Genomic DNA, 23,874 nt, shown 5'->3' on the forward strand with positions numbered 1-23,874 from the left:
TAAAGTCTTTGTGTAGCCCCAGCTTGAAGACTGCTGTACTAGATTAGGCTGCTGAAAGCTTTTCAGTCCACTTCCAACAGCAAGTAACTGTGTTGCACATCGTGGTGTCCCCGCCTCACTCCACGCTTGGGCCTTACACGGTAACAACATCCTTTCTGCTAGAACACTGCTCTCCATGTGTGACCAGAGCCCGTGATCTTACTCAGAAGAACCTTCAGGCATTAATGTCCAGGACACGCACTTGAGCACTAGAAGCAGACTTACTAAAAACGAGTGGGTCTTTCTTGGGGGCGCCTGGGTGGCTCAGTTGGTTAAGCGACCAACTCTTGATTTCAGCTAAGGTCATGATCTTGGGTTCTGAGATCAAGCCCTGCTTTGGGCTCCGTGCTCAGCACAGAGTCTGCTTGAGATTCTCGATTCTCTCCCTCTCCCTCCCTGCCCTGCCCCCCACTTGCACGAGCGCATGCTTTCTAATAAATGAGTAAAATCTTAAAAAAAATTTTTTCTAATGAGAGGGTCTTTGTAAAAGGATCCCCGCCCCACCCTGGGGGACTGGGTTTCCCTATTTTTCTAGCAGAGGGGCTTTTCCCTATTGGGACAATTTCCCTTATAAGTTGTGCAGTCCTGTGTTCTGCCAACTTTCCTGTTTGGCCGATGCAGGAAATCCCCCGGATCACATTCTTTTCCAGACCATGAAAGACTAGAAAAGATTCCCTTTTGACCTTGTATTCACCCCAGTGTTATCCTGAGTTTTTAATTTTGGGTGGGTGGGGGGAGCAAGGTGAGTGGTGACAGATTGGGCAGAGTCAAGAGCCTGGAATCTGTCATCATCTTCAGCAAAACTTCCTTTCTTCAGTCCCCCGACCTGCAAAGCACACTTCTGACCTTCTACTGAACTAAATTAAGAATGGCTGTGATGGACTTTGAAGGCATTATGCTAAGTAAAACAAGTCAGGTAGAGAAAGACAAGTACTGTATGACCTCATTTATATGTGGAATCTAAACAAAAAACAAAACCCAAACTCACAGGAAGAGAGATCAGACTTGTGGTTCCCAGGGACGATATAAACTTCCCAGTTACATGATAAATCAGAACTAGGACCCTAATGTACAACATGATGGCTACAGCTCTATGATGCCTAGGAAAGTTGGGAAGAGAGTAGGTCCCAAGTGTTGTCATCACAAGACTTTCCTTTTTTTCTTTTCTTGTTATTGGATCTGTATGAGAAGATGGGGGTCAGCTGAACCTATTATAGTAACTGTTTCACCATATACGTAAATCAAACCATCGTGCTATCTGACTTAAACTTAGTGGTGTATGTCGATTACTTTTCAATAAAACTGGGGGAAAAAAGAATGGCCACAAACATTACATGGTTTTGAAGCTTTAGATTCCTTCCTTGAAGCACAATGGCCCTGTGTTCTTCCCCGGTGGATCCGTGGTGCCAGAACCATAGCGGGTTCTCAGTGGGTTTCGGTGTCATGGACCTCCACACATCAAAGTTTTCTGTTTGCAAAATGACAAGTCTGTCTAGGTATGTAAATCGATTCCAACTTTCTCTTTCATTTCTTTGCAGTGAAATGCAAAATGGAGGATGAGGAGGAGGTTGCACCTAAGACTCCACCACCTTAACCACTGGTGGGATCTTTTCCCTTCGGAGCTTCGATAACCCTACGTGAGGAAAATGTACAAATTATGCTTCCTCTTTGTTGATTTTTTTTAACGACTAGATTTGGTACATGTGAACAGAATCTTTTCTGCACAAGATAGGATTTGTTGCAAACATGCTTTAGTGCATATAGTTTATCCTACGAGAGTACGAATCTAAACTTTCTGCATTATCTCCAAATTTTATTTTTTATCTATTATTATTTCTTCGGTGCTTCAGGTATATTCTTCTACACCAACTGCAGTTAAAATGTACAACAAGCTCTAGTTCCAAGAGATGTTGAAGCGCTTTAGATACCAGTTTCCCACTTTGGCTGCTTAAATTTAAGTCCCAAACCTCTGCCGTGGGTTTTAAGTTTATCTGGTGAGTATTCTTTTCATAAAAAAAAGATATACTGCCTACGACCATTTCCAAAGGAGACGGACTCTTTTAACCCTGACTGCAAACCCAACAAGCTGAGACACTTAAACCCAGACAAAGGACTTTGGTTGTCAAGTCCCCAAAGTACCATAGAAAGTTCCTCATTTGCTGGGTAAGCTAACTTATTACCCTCATTTGTTCTGCGGTTTGCTGTTAACCAGGATTCCCCCATTCAAAATGCCACAGACTTAGCCTCCAGGCAAATCCAAAAGCCTCATAGTTATTCTGGGTGGTTTTGACAAGCTACCACACATCTTAAGTAAATAGTAAAGCCTTTATTTTTGTGTTAAGAACAGCATTTTGAAAATAAAACCTATCTGCCCATGCTTTACAACCTTTAAATTTGTAATATTTATATACAGTCATTTATGGTACACATTGATTGTCTTGAAATTTCTTTCACGATTTTTTTTTAATAAGTATGCAACAGTCAGCCAGGGGAGGATAAAGGTACATTATAAAACACACATTAATACATTTAATAAATATATATTATCTATCAAAAATGAGCTTTAGCTCTTTATCAATTAATAAAAAGCACCTGCTGAGAACTCTTGTAAGCTGGTATAATCATTGCATCATTGGATTATAAAAGCCACAACGCTCCCTTTCAGTTTGGGGTTTAACTCAGCACTGGCCGACCTGGAAGACCACTCCAAGTTTATCCTTGTTCGGTGGGCCCTGATGGAATCTGTGCTAAAAGCACGGGATCCCCAGATTTTTCCAGTTTGCCAATTCTCTGAGCTGATTCCCTCGCTCCCCACCCTCCATATCCAGTGGAGAAATCCAGGATAGAATGACCATTTTCTATTAAAAGGGGGGACAAGCGTGGCTGTTATAGTCCCAGAGTGATTTTAATAACCAGACACAGAAAGATTTGTGCTTACAATTAGGTATTTTGATCACAGATGCTCTCCTTCAGGTCATTTTCCCTCAACAAGTGTTTACATAAACAGAGGTGCCACTTGATTTTGTATTTAAAGTTTGCTCCGTGGGGGCAACTGGCGGCCACAGTCTCTTGGCAAAGAGGTCTCTTTGTACCCTTTAGGTGGAGTCATTAGAAAGATACCAGTTCTCTGCTCTCACTCCCCACCTCTGCCCCATTGGGAGGGCATCCAGCCCACTCTCAACCTTAAACCCAAAATAAAACAAAACCCAGAAGTGCAATAACGTATCAGAGATTTAAAAAGAAAGGGAGGGAGAAAAGGTCTCATTAAGTGAGGTTTCCCATGGCTCAAACCTGGTTCCGTTTTTATGTCGGCGAAACGTGACTTTCCCCCTGTAGCCATTTACGCTGTGCTCACCTTATATGCCTGGACCACCAAGAACTGAGAGAGAAAACGATCAGGTGAATTGCTCCCTTCTGCAAGGGGGGGGGGGAGGGGGGACTCTTGCAGAATCACTGATGGGATCAGAGCGCTCCAAAGGACTCCAGAGAGCGGGGCGGGGGGGGGGGGGGGAGGGAAGCAACCATTTCCTGGCACGAGAATGTGTATTGCTGTCGTTTTTCATCGGACTAGACCGAGGTGTTTGGAGATTTCTGTATTTTCACAATGCTGGGTCTGCATGCAGCCACCACCCCCATCCCCACCCCAGGTCCTAGCTTCTTTCCCTCCCTCTCTTCCCCAGTACGCCCGGTTTCCAGTCCACCAATGACGCTCCTTGAACAGAGGATTGGAATCTGATTCTCTAGAAGCAAGCACATGCTCTGGGCAGGGGTGGGGCTGTTTCCCAAAGGTCTGGTAGGGGTGGCATTCTGGTCCCATGCTTTTTCCTCCTCATGCGTGGCAACACAAGGAAATGCACTAGCTGGAAGGAAAACTGGGAGGAAGGCCACATAGGGAGGGCCAAATTGGCTTGTTTACCCCGTTGCTCTGCAAGGTTGCAGGGGGGAGGGGGGACCGTGGCGAGGACGGGACACAGCAGAGACTAGGGCCTTGAGAAAAATCAGAAGGTTTATTAAAACAGCTCAGACATATTGGTTTATGAAGAGGTCAGTTCCCCCCACCCCCAAACACTAACCTTTTTCATTTTCTTTAAAGGTTAAAGGCTTATGGGTTGTTTTATAGAAAAAGCAATATAGTCATTAGAGTATATGCCAAAGGGCTCACCCTCATTTATACATTTCATGCCGTCAAGTTAAAACTCTTGGCATCCCCCACTGCTAGTGATTATGCTGGCCAAACAGTGCAGAGAACATGGGGCTTTTGAATGGCCGAGATGTTCGAAATGCCAAATAACAAAGGAATGACTTGCTTAGGACAGATGGAAACCATGACAGAAACGATGGGCTTTGAAGAGAGCCATTTTCATGGAACTTACAGAAAACCAAGTCAAAACATGTCCCACATACCCTCCAAAAGCAGCAAGAATCCCCGGAGCGCTCCACCCGTCCCTGGAACTTGCACTCCGTCCGCGTCCCAACACCCAGGAACTCACATGCTAGGCAGCAGCGTGTGCTCTCTCCCCTGGGACGCCCTGCCACGTGACATCATCGTGGAGAATCGCTATGGCACCTGCCTTCTGGCCTGCCAACCCGGTGGGGCGGGGGTTGCTGTCAGCTGATGGCCCATCTGAGCTTTGGAAATGAACATGGGACTAAAACTGGGAAAGGGCTCGGGGTTGGGGAGCACAGCAAGAGCAGGTCGAGGGAGAGCTCATCAAGGGAAAGAGACTGTTGCCCCAAGCAGGAATATCGCCCTGGCTCCACCACGGAGGGAGGCAGGCCTGCTTTTCTGCTGTAGCCCTGCAGCAGGAGGCCCACAGAGGGAACAGTGGTGGGTCACCACTTTCTAAATGTGACGGTCACTTCACCTCCCAGAGAGCCTTCCCTTCGTTGGCACATGCCGGGGTCCCTCCCCCAACTACTGGCTGTAACAGCTCATCCCGTGATGCGGCTGGGCCTCACCTTGGAATCACACCCACCACTCCTTAACTGCTCCTGAGCCCCCTGAAATGTGCAAACCAACAGGCAAGCTGGTGGAAAAGTCCCCATTAGTCCTCCCAATGAAACAGGCATCTCCAAAAGGCCACCTGGGGTCCAGCACGTGCTGGGGAGGGGCAATGGTGTGGGGACCCCCCACAATCAACCAACACCAGCCAGGCCCACCGGCTGTGAATTTGGTTCTGTTCTACCCCCAGAGGATGAAACAGTCTTCCCAGCCACATTTTCGAGTGAGCCTATACTATTTGCAATTAGCTTTGCTTTAGTTTGCAGGGATTGAGGTTGGTTTGGTATTACGTGTGTGTGTGTGTGCGTGTGTGTGTCGTTGGCAGGGGACGGGAGGGCAGTCGGTGTTAGCTTTTCGGTTCAGCAGTGTTCACATTTACACGAAATCCCCTTGTGTAGGATTTCTAGATCTCCTGGCTGTGAGGCAGCCTTGTTCGGCTACTATTACTGATTTCTCCCTCAAGAAAGACACAGCCAGGGAATAAAATCGGTAAGAGAGATTCTTATTCTCTGGAACTTAAAGTCTTTCACCAGAGGTGTCTTCCAGTGTAACTTGGCGGAGCAGTTGGTATCTGGAAACAAGGATAACACACTAAGAACTTTGTGCTTTGCAAAGTCAACATCAGAAACCAATTCGTTAACAATGTGCCAAATTACCTTGGTTTTTCCTAAGGGGCTGAATAATTCCCAAGAAAAGCGGCAACCATTGTGTGTGTGACGCTGCTCTGTTCTTGGGAAGGCCGGGTCCCCTTTTCTGTAATCATGCACCCCAAATGAATGTCTCCTCACTCAGAAACCCACTTTGCTTTTTTCTAAGTCCAGGGTGTTTTTATACCCACTGGCCTTGAAGAGACCAGGAGGGCTTCAGAGTGACTGATGGGGCCATTTTCTAACATTATTTATTATAACCACAGGCCGAATGCTTTCGAGTCAAGCTTTGTCTTGGCACCGGACAATAAAACAGCCCAAGGGATGGCAGGGGGTTTTCAGAAAGCAAATCTGCGAGTCTATTTGTCTTTGAGCCTGTTCCAAACCAGTGCAAACCAATGCCTCGCATACCATTCAAAAGGCCAGGAAAACCCAAGTTCCCTCCAGAGATCAAAGACCATCCCCGACTTACATTTAAAAAAAGGAAAAGAAAGGAAAAAAAGCTCAGGTTGAGTTATGGAATTGGCACATGATATAGGAATGGAAGTCCAATTTACACGTGTAAACTGGCTTTATGCATTGTTTCTGAAAGAAGCATGTAGCTATGTTTGGAAATTAAATGTGGGAATGACAGTGTGTCTTTGGATTGCTGGAGAAACAAAATGATGTAATTGCACAGAGGCAAAATGTAAACAATGACAATTCTGCTGAAGGTCTGTTTGGCATCAGATAGTAAAACCTGTTTTTGTGCTCGCAGGAGAGAAATGATAATCACTCCAATTTCTTAAGACATCTTTTAAGGAGTGGAGGTGGGGGAACCCGGCACCCAGCTGGGTCACAGAGACGGGGTGGGGGGTCGGGGGGGTACGCTAGGTTGGGTGTTAGCAAAATCTGCCAGAGGTTTCACAACTCTGGGCTTTTCCTAAAAGTCACCTCCCAGGAAGGGGGCTAGGCACCTTCTGCAATAATGAAAGCCAGAACTCACTGGGCACAAGAGCCCCAAGAAATAGGGACTCTTTCGAACGAATCCACAGATGGTTCACTAAGTATAGGTGGATCTTCCGTGCGTGGAGAAAGGGGGTAGAGAGGCAAAGAGAAATGGAAGCACTGCATGCATTCTAGCTGCAAGGGGTGTCCACTTGAGCCAGTGTGTGTGCGGGGCCCGTAAGCAGCCTCCACAGAGCAGGATGCCCCCAGTGAAGCTGCCCCCAACACTGACCGCTCTTGGGCTTCCGGCCAAAACATCACCTCTTGATACTTACAGTCCCTCCATTGAGCACAACGGCCATCTCAGTGGGCTGATAGACATTGCTTCTAAACGGAGCGCTCGGTCTGTTTCCCAAGCTGCCATTGCGAAATCCCGCTGTTCGGAGAGCTGAGGGAGGTAGGAAGCAGCAACACAACACCAAAACAAAAAACAAAAAACAACCCAGAGATTTTGTTTTCTTCCCCTGCATCAACACCATGCTCCCGGCACACATTACCCCCTCACCCCCCACCCCTCCCCATTGTCACAAGCCAGATTCAAAACAAAAGTCACAATGGGGCTTTGTTCTCTGGCTCTCTTGGAGCATGACCCATCTCAGTGGGGTTGGGAAGTTTGTAGAATCCAGGGCGCTTGCTGCCGGGGTGGGGGGCAGGGTAGAGCCTCTACCCTGCCCCCCAAACCCCTGCAGGCCCTGGGAGGCAAGGAAGCACCTCTGCATCCCTCAAAGGTCTCCTCTCTCACCACACAGGTCTCCTCTCTCACCACATTCATGCCAAGTTCAACATCACACCGTTCAACACCCGTCACTGTTTCTGGATACAGAGAGGCAGACAACCCTAAGAATGTGGACATCAAGTACATGATAGAGGCCGTCCTCATGGGAAAGTGACAGGGAAGAGAACACAGGGACTCCAACCCCCCCCCCCCCCCGTGGCAGGGTGTTTCTAAACAGGAAAAAAGGGACAGCCGTAGCAAAGACGGCAAAATATGTCAGCACTTTTTAACCTAAGAGAGGTGGGTAAATGGCGTTTCCTATTTGCTGTGTCCTTTGAGAGATCCAAATTTCCCTTTTTTGCAGAGAAGACCCAAATTCCACAAGTCATGGAAGAGACAAATGCATACTGCTAAGTGAAAGAAGCCAGTGTGTAAGAGCTATATACTGTGTGATTCCAACTATGATATTCTGCAAGAGGCAAAGGGACAGAGAAAGTAAAGACTCAAGATTGTGGGGGAGAGGAGGCGGTGAGGAACAGGTGGAGAGCATGGTGCATTTTTAGGGCAGTGAAATTATTCTTTATGATACTATAATGGTACAAAGATGACATTACCCATCCATCCAAATCTGCAGAACTGCACAAACAGTGTGCTCTAAAATGTAAATTGTGGACTTTAGTTAATAATAATGTATCAATATTGATTCATCAACTGTAACAAATGTACCACTAATGCAAACTGTTAATAATAGGGGCATGTGGGAACTCCCTGTAATTCCTGCTCAATTTTTTCGGTAAAACTAAAATTGCTCTAAAAAATAGCCTATTAAAAGCCAATACAGAATGTAGGAGCACTATTGAAAACAAAAGTCCATCTCAGTTGTAACACAGACTCTATTATTTTCATTCTCATTGAAGGCACTAATCTTGCTTTGCTAAGAAAAGCCTCACTTAAACTCTTCTCCGAAGAGGGGCACTTGGGTGGCTCAGTCACTTAAGCCTCCAACTCCTGATTTCAGCTCATGTCACAACAGATCGCACAGTCGTGGGATTGAGCCTCCCCCCCGCCGCCGGAGCCCTGCGTCGCATGGGGGGCTCCACACTCAGCAGGGACTCTGCTTTATAGCATAATAGGTACTTTCCTTTTTTCCACTTTACACGGGGCACAGAGAGATTAAGTCACTAGCCCAAGGTCACACAGCTGGAAAGAGGCAGAACCAGCATTCAAAACCCAGGCAGAGAATCTGTGTTCTTAACCATCACACGATGCTGGCTTCTAATACTGTTTTTAACCATCACACTTAGTTACTTAGAAGCAACTTGAGTTTAAGTGACATTAGAGAGGGACAGCTCAGCCCGAGCTGGACCAAAGAAACAGGCATGGTCGTAATGAATGTCTCCAGACACAGGTATACCTCCTTTGCTTTAGCAGCTCCATCCAAGCCTTCAAGCAGCTAGTTATGCATGAGCTGAGCAAGGAGATACCTCTCCCAGGAAGTAGAGAAGGGGGAGCCAGGGAGGGGCACCAGGGGGCAGAAGAGGTAGTTCATGGGCTCTTACTAGTCTCAAGTCCTAGCCTACACCTGCTTGAAGAGAGGGAGCACCCAATAGCACTGCTTTCCTTATAACGCACAGACCCGGCCAGCTGTGGTGAGGGAATCTGACCCCAACACATTTTCCTCAAACAAAGGCTCTACTCTACTGGCCATCTGTGGGTGCCTTGGCCCCAAGTGTTGGCTATGACCGCCTTCTACCCTGGCCTGAGGTTAGTATGTGATTTCAGTCTGGCCAATTAGGTCCAATCAGAGCCAACTCTGGGATTTTTGCTCAAGCATCCTGGGGAAACGTTCCTCTTTTCCACTGGGACTCTGTGTAAGCCTAGAGTTGTGGGCTGCCATGATCCTAACAGGGCCAAGAGATGGAGGAAGATCAAATCTGGTCATCACCCGAGCCTCCTTGACCTAATGATTCCTGTAGCCCGATCCCCAGTATGTTTGCTTTTTGTTGTCGTTTTGTTTTTGCTTAAGCCAGTTCAAATCAGATTTTTTATTACTTGCAACTACAAGGGTCCCACCTAACACCCCACTCTGACCTGGGTCGGCTGTGAAAGGCAAGCAGGGCTCATCCCTAAGAGCGTCCCCACAGGAATCTAAGTTTTTAGGTTGAATGCCAGCCTTCTATCCAGACTCTGCAGGTGAGGCTAGATTGGCCCTCCCCTCAAAGCTGATTCAGGGCCTTGCACAGGGAAGCTAAGAGTCAGATTTTAAATAGCCCTTGGTCCTAATGAGATCTGAGAGCCCAAATCCCCTAAAAGAAAGAATGCTTGTCTTTATTGCTCCTTTGAAAGGTGAACATTTAATATGCCTCGTTAACACTTTCCAAGATGTGATCTGAGGTGCTACATCCTTCGGTGCATTTTAATCTTTTATCACATACCTCATGCCTTGGCTGATACTTATTAATAAGCAGGAGGCTGATGAAGTGGTATACACCTGGGATCTCATTCAGGGTAAGGCAATCTGGGAGCAGAAGCCACTGGGGCTTGACTGAGCCACAGGCCACCTGGGGAATGCCCTTCCCATCTCTTGAGGACGTCAGGGATTGACTCTCAAGGGAAGAGAGCCCAAAAGGCTGGCTGGCTAAAATGCAAAATAAAGAGAGCCAACTGTAACTCCTGGGCAAGGCCCTGGTAGGGCCTGGTTCCCTAAAATACAAGCTGGCTGAGGTCAGCATCAAAGATGACACGAGTTATTCTCATAATGGCAAGGTAACATGCCCAGATGTTCCCCAGCCAGCAAAGCAAGGGTTTCTAGAACAACAATCCTAGCCAGGACTCCAATTTAGCCCATGTGAGCTTTCTGAGGGAATTGGCTTTGCCTGGGGCCCACCCTGCCTGGTCCCGTGTGAATTTTGGTGGGCACACATTTGGGATGATCCAAAACAGGGCTATTAAAACAAAGTCTGACAATATCCAAGGTGAGTGAAGAAATGGAGCTCTCATACAGTTATTAAGTAGGGGGGGCGGGCAGTAAATTAGTTTAACTTTTAGGGGGCCATCTGGCAGTATATATCAAGATTTAAAGGTGCAGACTCTTTTATGCATGTCTAGGAATTTTTTTTTTCTTTTGTCTTACAAGAAGTTAATTGATCAAGGGCACAAAGATTGTGCATTACTTATATGGAAAGCCACAAACAAATGGAATAGCCACCAGCTGAGGATCAGAAAAATAAATTATTGTGCCCAAGGAAAGCTCTGCATCATGAAAAGGATACTATAGCTCTGCAGTCACTGACCTGGTACAATACTGATTTAAGCACACTACTTAGATCAGTGGTTACATCTTCAACTCACTTGGTGAGCTTGAGAACCCTAAACCCAAGCAGACTTAGCCAGAATGAGGGGTCAGGCACTGGTAATTTTTTTAAGCTGCCCAAATGTACAGCTAGGTTAAGAGCCAGTCTATGGGATTGTGTGTGTGTGCATGTGTGTGTGTAAGAGAGAGAGGGAGGGAAGGAGAGAGACTGTGTGCTCACTGAGCGATGTCTGGCAAGATGGAAGCAAACAGCAGTAGCTGCTTTTGGACAATGGGATTTTGAGCAATTTTTGTTATTTTTACTTGCTGAAACTTATACTTGATTATTCTAGTTTTTGTCACCAAAATGGAATGATAAAACTGGTTTTATTTTGGAAAAGAAAGGGGACAGAAAGACAACTTCCCTGGCTTTGGAATGTGTCAGTGTGAAATCCCCCACCCCACCCCCATCATCCAGCGTGCTAGCCCTGGTACTGCTGGTTCTGACCTGGGTCCCAGATCCCTTTGATCTCTGGATCTTATGTGGATAGGAAGGATTGGCTGCATTTTCCTAAGAAAAAAATGCACATAGTGGAAAACCAACTTCTCCCCTCCCTGCTCTTAAGAGTGTGAGCTGGACCTCAGTTTCCTGCTCTATAAAATGGGACAGATATACCCTGTCTCCTCAATGCACAAGTCATCCTGTACATCATGAGCTCAGGGTCACTAAAGTGTTTTGAGGAAAGATGAGTAATTCTGTGGTAGACAAATCAAGCACAGGGGCTCTGGAACCAGCCTGCGTGAGCTCAAACCCTGGCTCTGCCTCTTAGGCAAGACACATAGCCTTTCTGTGCCTCAATTTCCTGTCTGCAAAATGGACTTCAATGGGTTATCATAGGGATTAAATGAGATTAGCCACTAAAATGCTCAGAATGGTAACTGGCCCATGGTAAGCACCTACTAAGGGTTAGCCATCCTTACTTTTGAAGACCCTACTAGTTGGGTCATTCTAGCATCCCCATTTTTCACTGCAAGTAAACTAGACCATCAGGTTCAATAACACTGATTCTTAGCCTTCTGGGGGTCACAGACAGCTTTGAGAATTTGACAAAGTGATAGACAAAAATTCCCCAATGAACGTACAAAAGTGCACATCCATTTCAGAAGTTCCCACTACCTTTGAGGTCCAGGGGGAGTCCATGGGTCTTATATAAAGAGGATCCTGGTCCAGAAGGAGCCAGGGAAGAGAGGGTTCCACCAGACCCCAGGAACCAGCCAGGCTCCTGACCTCTGCTCATGATATTCCCTGGAGGGCCCTCTGGGCTCGCAGTGATGATCCCCATCCTGACCCCCACCTTGTGCTGGCAACACGAGCTGACACTCATTCCTGCTAAATCCTTTGACAAACATGGGCTTGCTGGTCTGGGGCTTTCTAGTAAGACTGAAACAGCTCTGTTAAAGACCACACCAGGGTTTCTAGCCCTATCCACGGGTGGGGCCATTGGTGTTCCCTCCTGTGGGTCTGGTGGGGAGCCGGCGGCACAGAGGAAACTGGGCAGGTGGGGAGGGCTCTGGGTGACCTTTGAGGATCTGATGGCTCGACGTGCTCCCCCCCCGTCAGCAAGGGACAGACAGGATGCACTCAGCAATCAACCCCACAAGGCTGACTTTGCAGTCATGACCTGCCGGCGAACACTGCCCAGCTGCCTGGGTGAGCAGCACTGAAAAGGGGAGCATGGCCCTCTGGAAATGGGCCACCTCCTAGGTTTATGTCCTTGGCAAGTTACCGAACCTCTCAGAGTCTCCATTTATTCATCTCTAAGATGGGGATAATAACAGGACCGTCTCACTGGGTGCAGCAAGGGAGGTTAAAGACTTAGAATAGTACCTGGCACACAGTTAATGCTCAGGAAGCAATGACTATACTAGGTAATCAGGACCACCACCTCCTCCTCTACTGCTACTGTTAATGTCATTATTATTATTATTATTATTATTATTATTATTACAGCTCCTGATCAATCCTCAGGCAACCGAGAAAAGGCAACTTTATTGAATCTCAAGTGCTGGGAACCTAGCCGACTCACTTGAAGTAATGACTCGAACAGATACTTGGGAAGCATCTGCCACAGGGGCTCTGAGTGCCTGCACCACATCCTCCAGGCTCACCTCCGAATCCCACTGCAGGGGTGATGGACAGTCCTGGGTACCCAGACAGCCTCCACCTCTCGTGCCCACCAAACCTCTCAGAAGCCAGCAGTACTTACTTAGCCAGAGTAATGGGGGACATGGCAATGGGAGTGGGAGACAGGCAGCGAATGCTGCAGCCTCCCCTGATTTGGAAGATCAAGTCTGAGGCTCGTTCTGCATGCATCCCTGTCAGGACCGAGCCCCAGCTGCCCACAGCGGGAACCAGCTCATTGATGTACTTGTCTAGTTGCTTCTGCCTTCCTGGTCTCATTACCCACTCCCCCCACCTCTCCCCTGCAGGGAACACCTCCCGAGTAAGTCAACTGCACCCAAGTCTCAGGCTCTGCTTTCAGGGGAACCCAACCAAGACACACATCCAGCATGCCAGGTCCTGGGGGAGACCCTGAGGATATCACTTCTAGAGGTACATTCTCTCATTATTTCTGTTTTACAGATGGGAAAAACTGAGGCTGAGAGAGGTAAAGCAGTTTGCTCAAAGCCACACGTCTAGGAAGAACAGAGGGCAGGACTTGAATCCAGGCCTCTGACTCCGGGGACCAATCCATACAATCCTGAATGACGGAGGTGGGGAGGAGATACAAACATTGCCCCCAGTATCCCCTGCATCCATCTAGCACCTGCACTACAAACTCACACACTTCCAGGTAGCCAGGGAATTAATGTTAGTATGTTCTAGCAGCTGGGTCAGGGAGCAATAGGGAGTGGTGGGGAGGGTGGTAAACACAAAATGGATCCCCATCTAAAGGAACGGCCACTTGGGCTGCTTCCATAATTTGGCGATTGTAAATAATGCTGCAGTAACCACAGGGGTGTCTATAGCCCTTCGAATTAATGTTCATTTTCTTTGGGTAAACAGCCAGGAATGCAATCCAATTACTGGATCATAGGGTGGTTCTATTTTTAATTTTTTTAAAAGATTTTATTTATTTATTTGAGAGAGAGCAGGGGAGGGGCAGAGGGGGAGGGAGATGCAGACTCCCCGCTGAGCAAGGAGCCCCACATAGGACTCGATCCCAGGACCCTGAGATCACAACCCCAGCCAAAGGCAGACACGCAACTGACTGAGCCACCGAGGCGCCCCTGTTTTTAATTTTTTGGGGAACCTCCATACTGTTCTCCGCAGTGGCAACTCAAATGTACATCAATAGATGAGTGGATAAAGAAGATGTAGTATATATATTATGGAATATTATTCAGCCATAAAAAGAACGAAATCTTGCCATTTGCAACTCTCTACAGAGTAGAATGCTAAGAGAAATAAACCAGTCGGAGAAAGACAAATACCATATGATTTCACTCATATGTGGAATTTAAGAAACAAAACAAACAAAGTGGGGGGGGGAGAGACAAACGAAAAAACAGATTCTTAACTAGAGAGAGCAGATGGTTACCAGGGAGGAGGTTGGGTGTTGGGGGCAGAGGGAATGGTGAAATAGCTGAAGGGGATCAACAGTCCACTAATCCTGATGAGCACAGAGTAATACATGGAGCTGTTGAATCACTACGTTGTACCCCTGAAACTAATATAACACTGTATGTTTTTACACCGGAATGAAAATGACAACAAGCAAACAAAGGAGCAGCCCCAACTCCTGAGAGGTAGAACCTTCCAGCATACACTGGTTCAGATCAGCTCCAGACAGCTATTGCCAGGTGGGAATGTCAACCCAGCACTGACAGAGCTGACTTTCCAAAAGAGGTGCGAAACCTGGATTTTGATATTAAATTAGTTGGCAACAGATGGGGAAAAATGCCAAATAAAAATCCATCTCTGGGCCAGCTGAAGTACCAGGGGGGGGGCCAATGTTTGCCGGCTCCCATCTGCCAGGACTGCCCCGGGGACCACCCATCCCCACTAGAGAGGGAGAAGGGAGTCCTTTGGGGGCAAATGGGCCCAGAGCCTAACCCCGCAGGGTGGCGACCCCTTTTACCTGCATTGTGTTCGTCCATGGAGAAGGCCTTGTTCTCCATGTAGGTGCGTGGCAGCGGCACGTCCTCCTCAAACGCCGTCTCCCGCATCCTGGGCTGCGAGGTGTCGAAGTAGTTGGGCGTGTTCTCCTGCGGGGCTGGCAGAATGGTGCAGTGGATCTCCGGGATGGCGTGGAAGATGACGAAGACCCAGCCGCTGGCCACCAGGGTGATGGCCAAGGTGGGGTCGCCCCAGGCATCTGCCTGCCGCAGCTCGGCGTTGCCAAAGAGGTACATGGTCATCCAGGCCACCCAGATGAGCACGGAGAGGAATGCCGTGACCAGGACGCAGGCCCCGTTCTGCTTCCACTTCCTGAACTTGCCGCACAGCGTGAAGAGCGCCAGCCCCAGGGCGGCCACGAGCAGTACCATGTCGTAGATGAGGGCCATTACGAAGTCCATGGGCTCGTAGGCGCAGGCTGGCTTGGCGTCGCGCAGCACGGTGAGCACCAGCCACTCGATGGCGATGATGACCTGCACGAGCATCAGGCACAGCGCCACGCCCACCAGCTGCCAGCCCGAGGGGCTCTTGCCGTGGCGCACCAGCCTCCGCACGCGCCATGCCTGGCTCAGCAGGCAGGAGAAGCAGAGCGCGAAGAGGACTCCCCAGAGGAACCGGCGGACGGCGCAGATAGTCTCGTCCTCCCGGATGATGAAGGCGAACGTCAGCCCGAAGAGGCCCAGGGTCCCCAGGAGGAAGAGGAAGTGGAGGCCCACGGGGTCCTTCTTCTCCTTGTCCTTGATAAATGGCAGCCGCACCAGCAGGATGAGCATCAGGAGCAGCGTGATCAGGGCGCCCGCCCCAGCCACCGCCTCCACCACGATGCCCCAGATGGTGTCCAGGTCGCAGAGGGACACGTACTGAGGGAGGAGATCCAGTCCACAGCCCCGGGACGTGCTGGCGTTCTCAGAAGCCCCGGAGGCGATCATGAAGAGTAGGAGGAAGGCGAGAACCTGGTGGGTTTTCATCTTTCTCTCTGACGCCGGAGAGGTTCCAGAATATTGAGGACGGGGGAGATGTTTGGAGGGAGAAAAAGACCAGTTCACTGTAAGATTCCCACTTTCCTGACTTCTTTTAAGACCCACCTCATTTCGAACCTGCTGGCCCATGAGGCACCTTTGACGGGTCAGAAAAAGGCAGCCCTTTCTCCAGAAGGTACAGCCCCTGGGCGGGAGTGGGGGAGGTACAGGACCCTGATTCCGACTCCCACCTGCAACCTTGATTTCGCACAGTGAACACTCATGAATCATTATTGCTAGTGGCTGAAGAGGGTGAGAGAGAGAGATCCACTCTCTCTGTATACTCTTTTGTACTCTCTGATTTTTATATTCTGTGCTATGTCTGACCTCTTCAAAAATAAGGGAATGAAAACAAAACTTTGAAGAGACAGACATGAGCCCAGCACCGTGCTGAGAATGGTATGCACTGCCTCTTTTCAGTCTCTAAATGGTAACGGCTTAGTATTTACCCACGCCTCACTCTAAGCCAGGCACTGGGCACATCCAGTCCTTACACTGGTGACAAAACAGGGTCTCCAGGAGGTTAGGACACTTGCCCGAGGTCATACCACCCGGCTCCTAGAGCTTGCCCTCATTTCCAAACACAGTGTACCCGGATGATGAAGGTGAAATGAACTAGTGTCCTGGGTTTCCCCTTTCCCTCGCCCCTCAGATCTCCCCCAAAGATCTCCAGAGAACCCATCCTCACTGCACCCCTGTCTGTCTCTCCCCTGTCTCCCTCCCTGCAGGATTCCCCTCGGCGCTCCTTCGGGCCCCCATGAAAGCAGGACTCCACACAGCAACCATGGCAGACGGGCTTAACCCAAGTCCCATATTGCCTCCCTGCTCCCTCTGCTTAAACACCCCCAACCCCCAATGCTGGGAAAACTGCTCTTCACCCCCACCTCCTGTCACCCTCTCAGACCTTGGCCAAGGTCACAGCCCCATTCCTCTTCACCAGAGCCTCTTATTCTACTTCTTTCTTTGCTCTAATCGTCTCTGTCTTTTTTTTTTTCCCCTTGCCTGTCTACTTTGTTTCTCGCATTCCCTTCTTGCTCTTTTCCCTGTCTTTCTCCGCTGCAAGATGCAGGAGGACAGGGACACTGTCTGGTTCATCAGGGTATACCAGGGCTTGTCACCTTGGTATCGTTGACATTGCGGGTCTGACTCTCCTTGGCTGTCCTGTGCACGGTAGGCTACTCAGCAGTACCCTTGGCCTCTATCCCCTAGATGCCCGTAGCACACCCACTCCCCCAACCCAAAAATCTTCTGACATTGCCGAATGTCCCCTGTGGGGGCACAATCACCAGGATGACACCACTGGTGTGGACTCAAGCACTAGCACCGTGCTGGCACAGAGGTGATGCTTGGTGGATGTCAAATGAGTGAGAGGCTCGTTCACCGGGACTCTTTCCTCTGCCCCTACCGCCACCAGCTCTTCACTTTTGAATGGAGCCTACCCTTCAGAAAGCTCCAGCCCACACAGCTCGGCTCTCAGGCCTGTTTCCAGACGGCTCAAACTGGACCTACTGCCTTCGCTCCACCCGGGTGTGAGACCGTAGCCAGCCACATCCAGGCAGCTCCGGTGCCTCCCTGGGGCTTCCCTAAGTAAATGCAGTATCGACCACCTCTCTCCCTCTTGCTCCTTTACGGGATTCCAGGAGCAGCTCTGATCCTGCCTTGGCTGTGAAGCCATTGACTGGGATAAATTATTGATGCCGCCAAATGAGAAGGAGCCTTGTGCTATAGGGACTGTCACCTTTGCCTCTCGATGAGAGAAAGGCAGGTTCAGAGCAGAAGGCATCTGGCAAGAGATGCTTCTTAAACATGCACCCCAGCATTCCACTCAAGCAAATTAGGGGTGAGGATGCAGCCACATGTTGGCCGTCAAGACTCATGGTCCAGCCACTATTCATCCAGCCAATAAACTTCTCTTTTTTGGATTAGGCCAGTCTGAGCTGGGTTTGAGTTACTTGCCAACAAAGAAGTTCTATGATTCCTCCCACATCATGTGGCCCCCCTTCTTCCAGGAAGTCCTCCCTACCCAATGTCTAGGCATGTGGATGTAACCAATGGCAGCCAGGAGCTTTAGTGGGGTCCAGTTGTCTCTAGTGGATCATTATCGTCGTTAAGGATGCCCAGGAGGTGACAGCCACCCCACTCTACAGAACAATGTCTAGGATGATCATGAGGGCTGATCACTGCCTCACAGGATGAAGCTGAATCTGGCTCATCTAGGATTGCTGGGGGGTTCAGAATTGCCCCCCAGAGTTTTCTACGACGGCCAGAGGAACCATGACAATAACTAACCCATAGTGCTCACCACACTGTAGGTACGCTTTTATGTACTTCGCACATACTAACGCCTTATAGTCTGCACAATGACACCATGTGGCAATTACTATTATGATTTCTGTTTTAAAGGAAATAAAACATGGAGGTCAGCTGGCTTTTTGGAGGTCACACAACTAGAAAGTGGTAGAACCAGGCAGCAAACAATTGTACTCTTGTTACTTGGGCTCTTACTACAGACCTGGGCTCTAGAAATGTCACCTGGTAAGTGAGCCCTTTGCTGGCCAATCTCTCCTGTCCCCCATTATGCTCTACACCAGTACTTCTGATTTTTGTCTTTGTAGCATGTGCCACAATTTCCAAATATTTTATTACCCTCTGGGTGTGTCCCCCCCCCGCCCCCACGTCCAGGGCTTTGTCTGTCTTGTTCTGCATTGACTCACTAGCACCTGCCACTCGGGCAGGGCTCACAGCCCAGCTGCCGAACCAGATGATTGGTAAAAGTGGTCTCGACCCTCATGTTACCCCAGAAGGACGGGTGTGCTCATTGCTGTCTTACAGAGGAAAGAACAGACGGCCTGAAAGGTTCGAGTCAAAGTTTGATCCTCAGACGGACAACAGCAGCAGTGTCACCTGGGTGCTCGCTGGAAATGCAGACTCTCGGGGGGGTGCGCCTAGCCCCTCCATTTCAACAAGCCCGGCAAGCAAGCCCCAAGTGCGCTCAGTTGCTTGGCCACACCGAGGTGTGAGAACCTTGGACCTATGCAGCGGGGAAGCCAGGAGCCACGGCCCCCAGACGTTCTGCCTCACCAACCCTGCCAGAGACCAAGCAGGTGGTACCCACTTGTCAGGTAAGCCCCATCCTGCCGCATCAGGCACTTGGTGCTTCCTCCCACCAAAAGAGCAGTTCTCCAGGAATCCCAAACTGAACAATGCCAGATTAGAGGTTTCAAGTCAGCCGCAGGCAAGGCTGATCAGGACGGGATGGAATATATGGCAACAAACCCATGGGATGTAGGCGTGCGGCTCCTCAAAAGGAGGAATGAACAAATGTGAACGAATGCACAAGCCTCGGCTCACATACTAATTACTTCTGCTGCCAGGCAGGCTCCCAGAAATGTGACTCATTCAGAGGCTCTTAAATACACGATCTTTCTCTCTCTCTCACACACACACACACACACACACACACACACACACACACACACACTCTCTCTGTCTCTCTCTCTGTCCACCACCCCCCACCCGCAGAGGGGCCAGAAGCCTCTGGCAGGTGGTGGAGCAACACACTCCATTTCTCCATGAGCCGGGGCCTACAGAGGCTGGAAAGAATGCAGGCAAGGTTCCTTGTGTGAGGACAGTGCTGCCTGCCTGAAGGCCACAGGCCAGGCTAGCAGCAGGGAGAACTTCCGAGAGATCTTCAGGTTTCAAGTTCTGCCCCTGCCACCTGCTAGTACCTTGTGACCCTGGACAAACTGATTTTACCCTTCTGGCCTCAGTGTCCTTCTCTGCAAAACTAGAGGTGTTAATGGTACCCATCCTGTGGGGTTGACACAGATAAGCACTTACATAAACTGTCTGTTAAATAAATAGAAATGATTGGCAAATATTCCCTTGTCAGAGGTTATGAACTTTGCTGACTGCTTTTCCGGGGGAGCAGTTGCCGTGGAGATGGGGTGGGAAAGGGGCTCCCCCCACCCCGGTGTTGGTCCATTACTGGTTTCCAGCCTCCCCCATCACACCAGGCAAAGCGGTCCCTGAGGTGGTGCGAATGGGAGATGCCTTTGGTGATGGTCTGCCCTGGGAACCTCTAAACTCACCTGATCCCCAAAGCAGGTGCTCTAAGCGGAAGCCTCACTGTGAAGGTGGTTTTCCCATGGGAAACCCAGGCCAGCCTGGGAACCCTGAAACTGGGTCTCTCTGTCAAGAAGTCAGAGCAAGGACACCCAGAGACCAGACACTGGCCATTCTCTTGGGAAATAAGTGTCCCCATCCACCCACTACCCATATGAAGAGGTACAAGATATGGGGGAGATGCTAGAACATGGAAGGGAAAGAAAGAAACTGAGCAGACGGGGAGGGGGTTTTCCTACTCCTGGGCATAGTCAGTAGATCGGTACCTGGGTGAATGCCTGGCACAGAATTTATACTTTCATCAGTCTCCTCTAGAGTGGAGGCCCTCAATGGGAGTGAAGCCAGACCTAACGATGTGACATGGGGCATTACTTAACCTCTCTGACCCTAGGTCTCTTCCTCTATAAAAGATAAAGATAGTGCTGCCTTCACAAAGCCAGTGTGAAAAGTACATGAAAAATACTCCACAAGGTGCTTGGCCCACAGGATCCCTGCTTATTAAAAAGACAGTCATGATTCCATCGTCCTTCCTGTTGGGAAAATGAGAGGTGAGGCAGCTTGGCCAGAGGCTTACTGGAATTCGCAGGCCAAGCTGGACTAGAACTCATTTCTCCCAACTCCTGACCCAAGGCCTTTACACTGCACCTCTGGTTTGAGCCCTCACCCCATACCTGGCAGAAGGCCAGGATGAGGCTGTGGAAACAGTCTCCCCACGCACCCCAGCATTACACTCTGTCGCAGCCCACTCCCTTATAGTCGATGGTGCATTCCCTGCTCTGCGAGATTAAACTGTTACAAGGTTCCTGACATTAAGCTCTTTCCCAGACCCACAATCTCACCCTCTGATATCTTTTCCAAGTTATACCATCGCATAATCTTCATTTCCTAATGTTGCCCAGACCACCAGCCTATTTGGGGGCCCTTGAATTTAATAACCCTCCTAGGTTAGTAAACAGGGTTGCCAGAACACAAGCTCCATGATCCATGAATATGCAAAGCAGCTCCAATCCTGTAAATAAAAGCAATCATTTAAATGCAAATTGCATCCTTGGCTGTCCGTTCAGGGGTGGATGGTTCCTCTTGGGCGGTAATTCGGAGAAAAAAATGTGACTAACTCAGAACCCCCAGGAAGCTCTGCATGAAGTGCTTATGGAGCCAAGGGCTCTGGGTGAGGGCCACTTAAGGTGGACAAGAACTGCCTCAAAGTGGAGAGTGAATTTTAAAAACCTTAGCCGCTCCCCAAGTGGGTTCACAGGACAGCACAGGCTTAAGACGGTCCCCACCAGCCAGACGGAGCCCCTCAGAGGCTCCCGGCGCCTCGCCATCCCCAGAGGCAGAATGAAAGGGGAGCTGCTTTCCATCTCCGTGTTTAGGTCAGGGGAGCTTTTAAAAAATCAGATCCCTTGGCTTCCTAATCAAAACCCTCCAAGGGTTCACTGGCCCATGGCGAATAAAACCTAAACTTTCCATGGCCCAAAAGATCGTGCTCTGCCCTACCACCCCCTCTCCCACCCACCCCCTCCACATCTGCCTCCGAGCTCCAGCCACAATGGCCTTTGTTCAGTGCTAAACTCATTCCCACCTCCAAGCCTTTGCATTTACAGTGCCCTCTGCCTGCGCAGTGGTCCCCCAAGATCTCCCAGAGGTGGGCCCTCCATCTTGCCAGGCTCGACAAAAATATCACTCCTGAGAACCGTCTTCCCCACATACACGAACCCTCATCACTTTGACATCTTCCTGTTTTATTTTCCTGGCAGCCCTTACCCCAATTAGAAGTTCCATCTACTTACTATTTACTTACTTATTTAGCTATTTATTTGTTCACCCACCTGGCCAGTGCCCTGAGAGCCGGGGCTTGTCCATTCTCTACACTGTAGTGCCCCAACCCCAGATCTCTAGCTGGTACATTTACTGAAAGAACAAATTAAGCAATAAGGGTTTGAAGCTTCTCTTTCTAACAACACTGCTTGTCTTGCTGCCTGCCCCAAATGGCGACTTCTTTCCCCTTCCATTTTTCTCCTTCTCAACTCAGCTGACCCCTTTTCAGACTTAGAGCAGGGAACAGATAGAAAACCCTTCACTCCACAGCCTACAAACAAAACTGGCCTCGTGGAGGGCTCCCAACCAACAGATGATGATTTGCATTCTATTTACATGCTATTTGCATGCAGCTTCACTGGAAGTCCCAATGCACCGAAAGCCCCCACCCCACCGAGGAAACTTCTAAATCAAGGGTCCCTGGCTGAAGTTCCATGGCTTTTGTGCCAGGTCCTTCCCTCACTTTTCCCTCACTTCTCTTGTCTTTTCGAGGACCCCCAGTTCCTCCTGGGCTCTGCTCAAGTGTCCCCCATCCTGGCCCAGTTGGGTAGCCAATGTGGCGCGTGGGCCGGGGCCCCAGACAGGGACGCCGCTGCCCGCCACACTCCAGGGGCCTTTGTCCGAGCTCCAAGGAGCCGCCCCCTTAGCGAACGGGGGACGAGTTGGGAGGGGGTTGACTGGCTAGGCCTGGGTGTGACAGAGCGACAGCCAGGGAACGAACTCGCGAGCTGCGCTGGGGCCGTCCTCTGTGGCAAGGTCGGCGCCCTGCTCCCCGGATGGCTAACCAGCTCCCCCGGGCCCAGGCCCCGTGCGGGCGGTAGGGATCCCGGGATGTGCGGGGCTGGGAGCCCGTGTCCTCCAAGGACAGCGAACGCACCACAGCACACGGCTAGTCCTCAGCCCCAGCCTGGTCGGAATAGAAACGCCAACCCCCCCGCCATTGTATGCAGCCGCCTCTCGTTTGCCCCTCAGCCCCAGGTCTCAGCTCTGCCTCTTTTCCTCCTGCAGTGTTCCCTTGTCCCGTAGTGCACAGGCATCGCCGGTTGCGAGCCTGGCCCCCAGTCCCCGCGGCAGGTGCGGCCGCTCACCCCCAAAGCCGGGTCCTTATAACCAGAGCTCCCCGTCTGCCCTGCGGTCAGCCCCCACGGGCTGAGCACGCGGCCCCGGGACCTGCCCCCGCGGCTCCCCTCCCACGACGAGTCACTCGGGTACGGCTGGACTCCCGCACACTACTCCCAGCTGTCCTTTACCTGCGATCAGAGACTTGGATCACCACCTGGTCCGCGTACACAGCACCCTCTCCTCCTCCACCCCCCCGCCCCCGGCATAAAGGTCTCCAGCCCTCCCCTCCCCCCGCCCTCTGCAGCTCTTCTCCGGCCTCACTGTGGTTCCCCCTCTCCCCGATCCCCCATCTTCCTCAGCAGACTAACGCCCCGGGGGGGCTTAGAGGGGCACAAGAAGCAGACTCCCCAGTTCTCCGAAGTCCACGGCGGTAAAAGTTTCTGGGGTCCTAGCAGCGCCCTCCACCCCATCGGCGCGCCTCGCACTCACCGACCCCCGCGGCCTCGCAGCGCCGACGCTCCTGCTGGTTCTCGGCCTCAAGTCACATCTCTGCAGCGCGGCCGCGGCCCCAGCCCCGCGCGAGCCTGCCCGCCCGCGGGTCCTGTCTCACTGCATCGCCCTCGCGAGCCGCTGCCGCGCGAGGCGCCCCCTGGCCGGACCCGAGTTGCTGCAGCCGCGGCGGCCCCGCCCCTCTAGCTGGCCCGCCCCCTCCGCCCCCGCCCCTCGGGGCATCCAGCTCCGCCCATGGCTCCTGCCCAGCAGGCTGCAACTTGCTGAACCCAGGGCCAACGGCTCTGCGTCTCTCCACCTTCTCCACCAGCGCAAGCCCCAAGCTCCTTGCCCTCAGCGCTGAGACGACCTCCTTCCACGGTCCCAGATTTGGAGACATTCCCTCCACATCCACAGTGCACCCATAAGCAGTCCAGACGCACCGGACATATCCCCAAGTTGATTCATTTGCAGGAACACACACACAGAGGGATACTCC

At 50.5% G+C, this 23,874-nt stretch overlaps 2 protein-coding genes across 2 annotated transcripts in view; one reads left to right on the plus strand and one right to left on the minus strand.

Annotated features, from left to right (window-relative positions):
* The window catches only part of IQCK (IQ motif containing K), a 120,946-nt gene extending 118,494 nt beyond the window's left edge, over positions 1–2,452 (plus strand). The window contains exon 9 of the mRNA XM_028091662.2: positions 1,578–2,452. Coding sequence (XP_027947463.1) covers positions 1,578–1,633 — 56 coding nt within the window. The 3' untranslated portion in view covers positions 1,634–2,452. The remainder of the gene's footprint in view (positions 1–1,577) is intronic.
* A 1,277-nt stretch (positions 2,453–3,729) lies between these two features.
* On the minus strand, positions 3,730–23,510 carry GPRC5B (G protein-coupled receptor class C group 5 member B). The gene is made up of 4 exons (XM_028091676.2): positions 23,376–23,510; positions 14,825–15,838; positions 6,951–7,063; positions 3,730–5,612 (listed from the first exon to the last, which is right to left on the minus strand). Exons 2-4 carry the CDS (start codon positions 15,828–15,830, stop codon positions 5,568–5,570), a joined length of 1,164 nt encoding a protein of 387 aa, XP_027947477.1. The 5' UTR covers positions 15,831–15,838; positions 23,376–23,510; the 3' UTR covers positions 3,730–5,567.
* Positions 23,511–23,874: the final 364 nt, after the last annotated feature.

This window comes from Eumetopias jubatus, unplaced genomic scaffold (genome assembly GCF_037043125.1).
Source record: "Eumetopias jubatus isolate StellerSeaLion01/CBP00866 unplaced genomic scaffold, mEumJub1_p1.0 scaffold_12, whole genome shotgun sequence".
Taxonomy (NCBI): Eukaryota; Metazoa; Chordata; class Mammalia; order Carnivora; family Otariidae; genus Eumetopias; species Eumetopias jubatus.

Coding starts and splice junctions, on each gene's coding strand:
- GPRC5B (XM_028091676.2), bottom strand. CDS start 15,830: ATGAAAACCCACCAGGTTCTCGCCTTCCTCCTACTCTTCATGATCGCC. Junction 7,064..14,824: donor CATGGACGAACACAATGCAG/GTAAAAGGGGTC, acceptor TACCTCCCTCAG/CTCTCCGAACAGCGGGATTT. Junction 5,613..6,950: donor TTGTGCTCAATGGAGGGACT/GTAAGTATCAAG, acceptor CCTTGTTTCCAG/ATACCAACTGCTCCGCCAAG.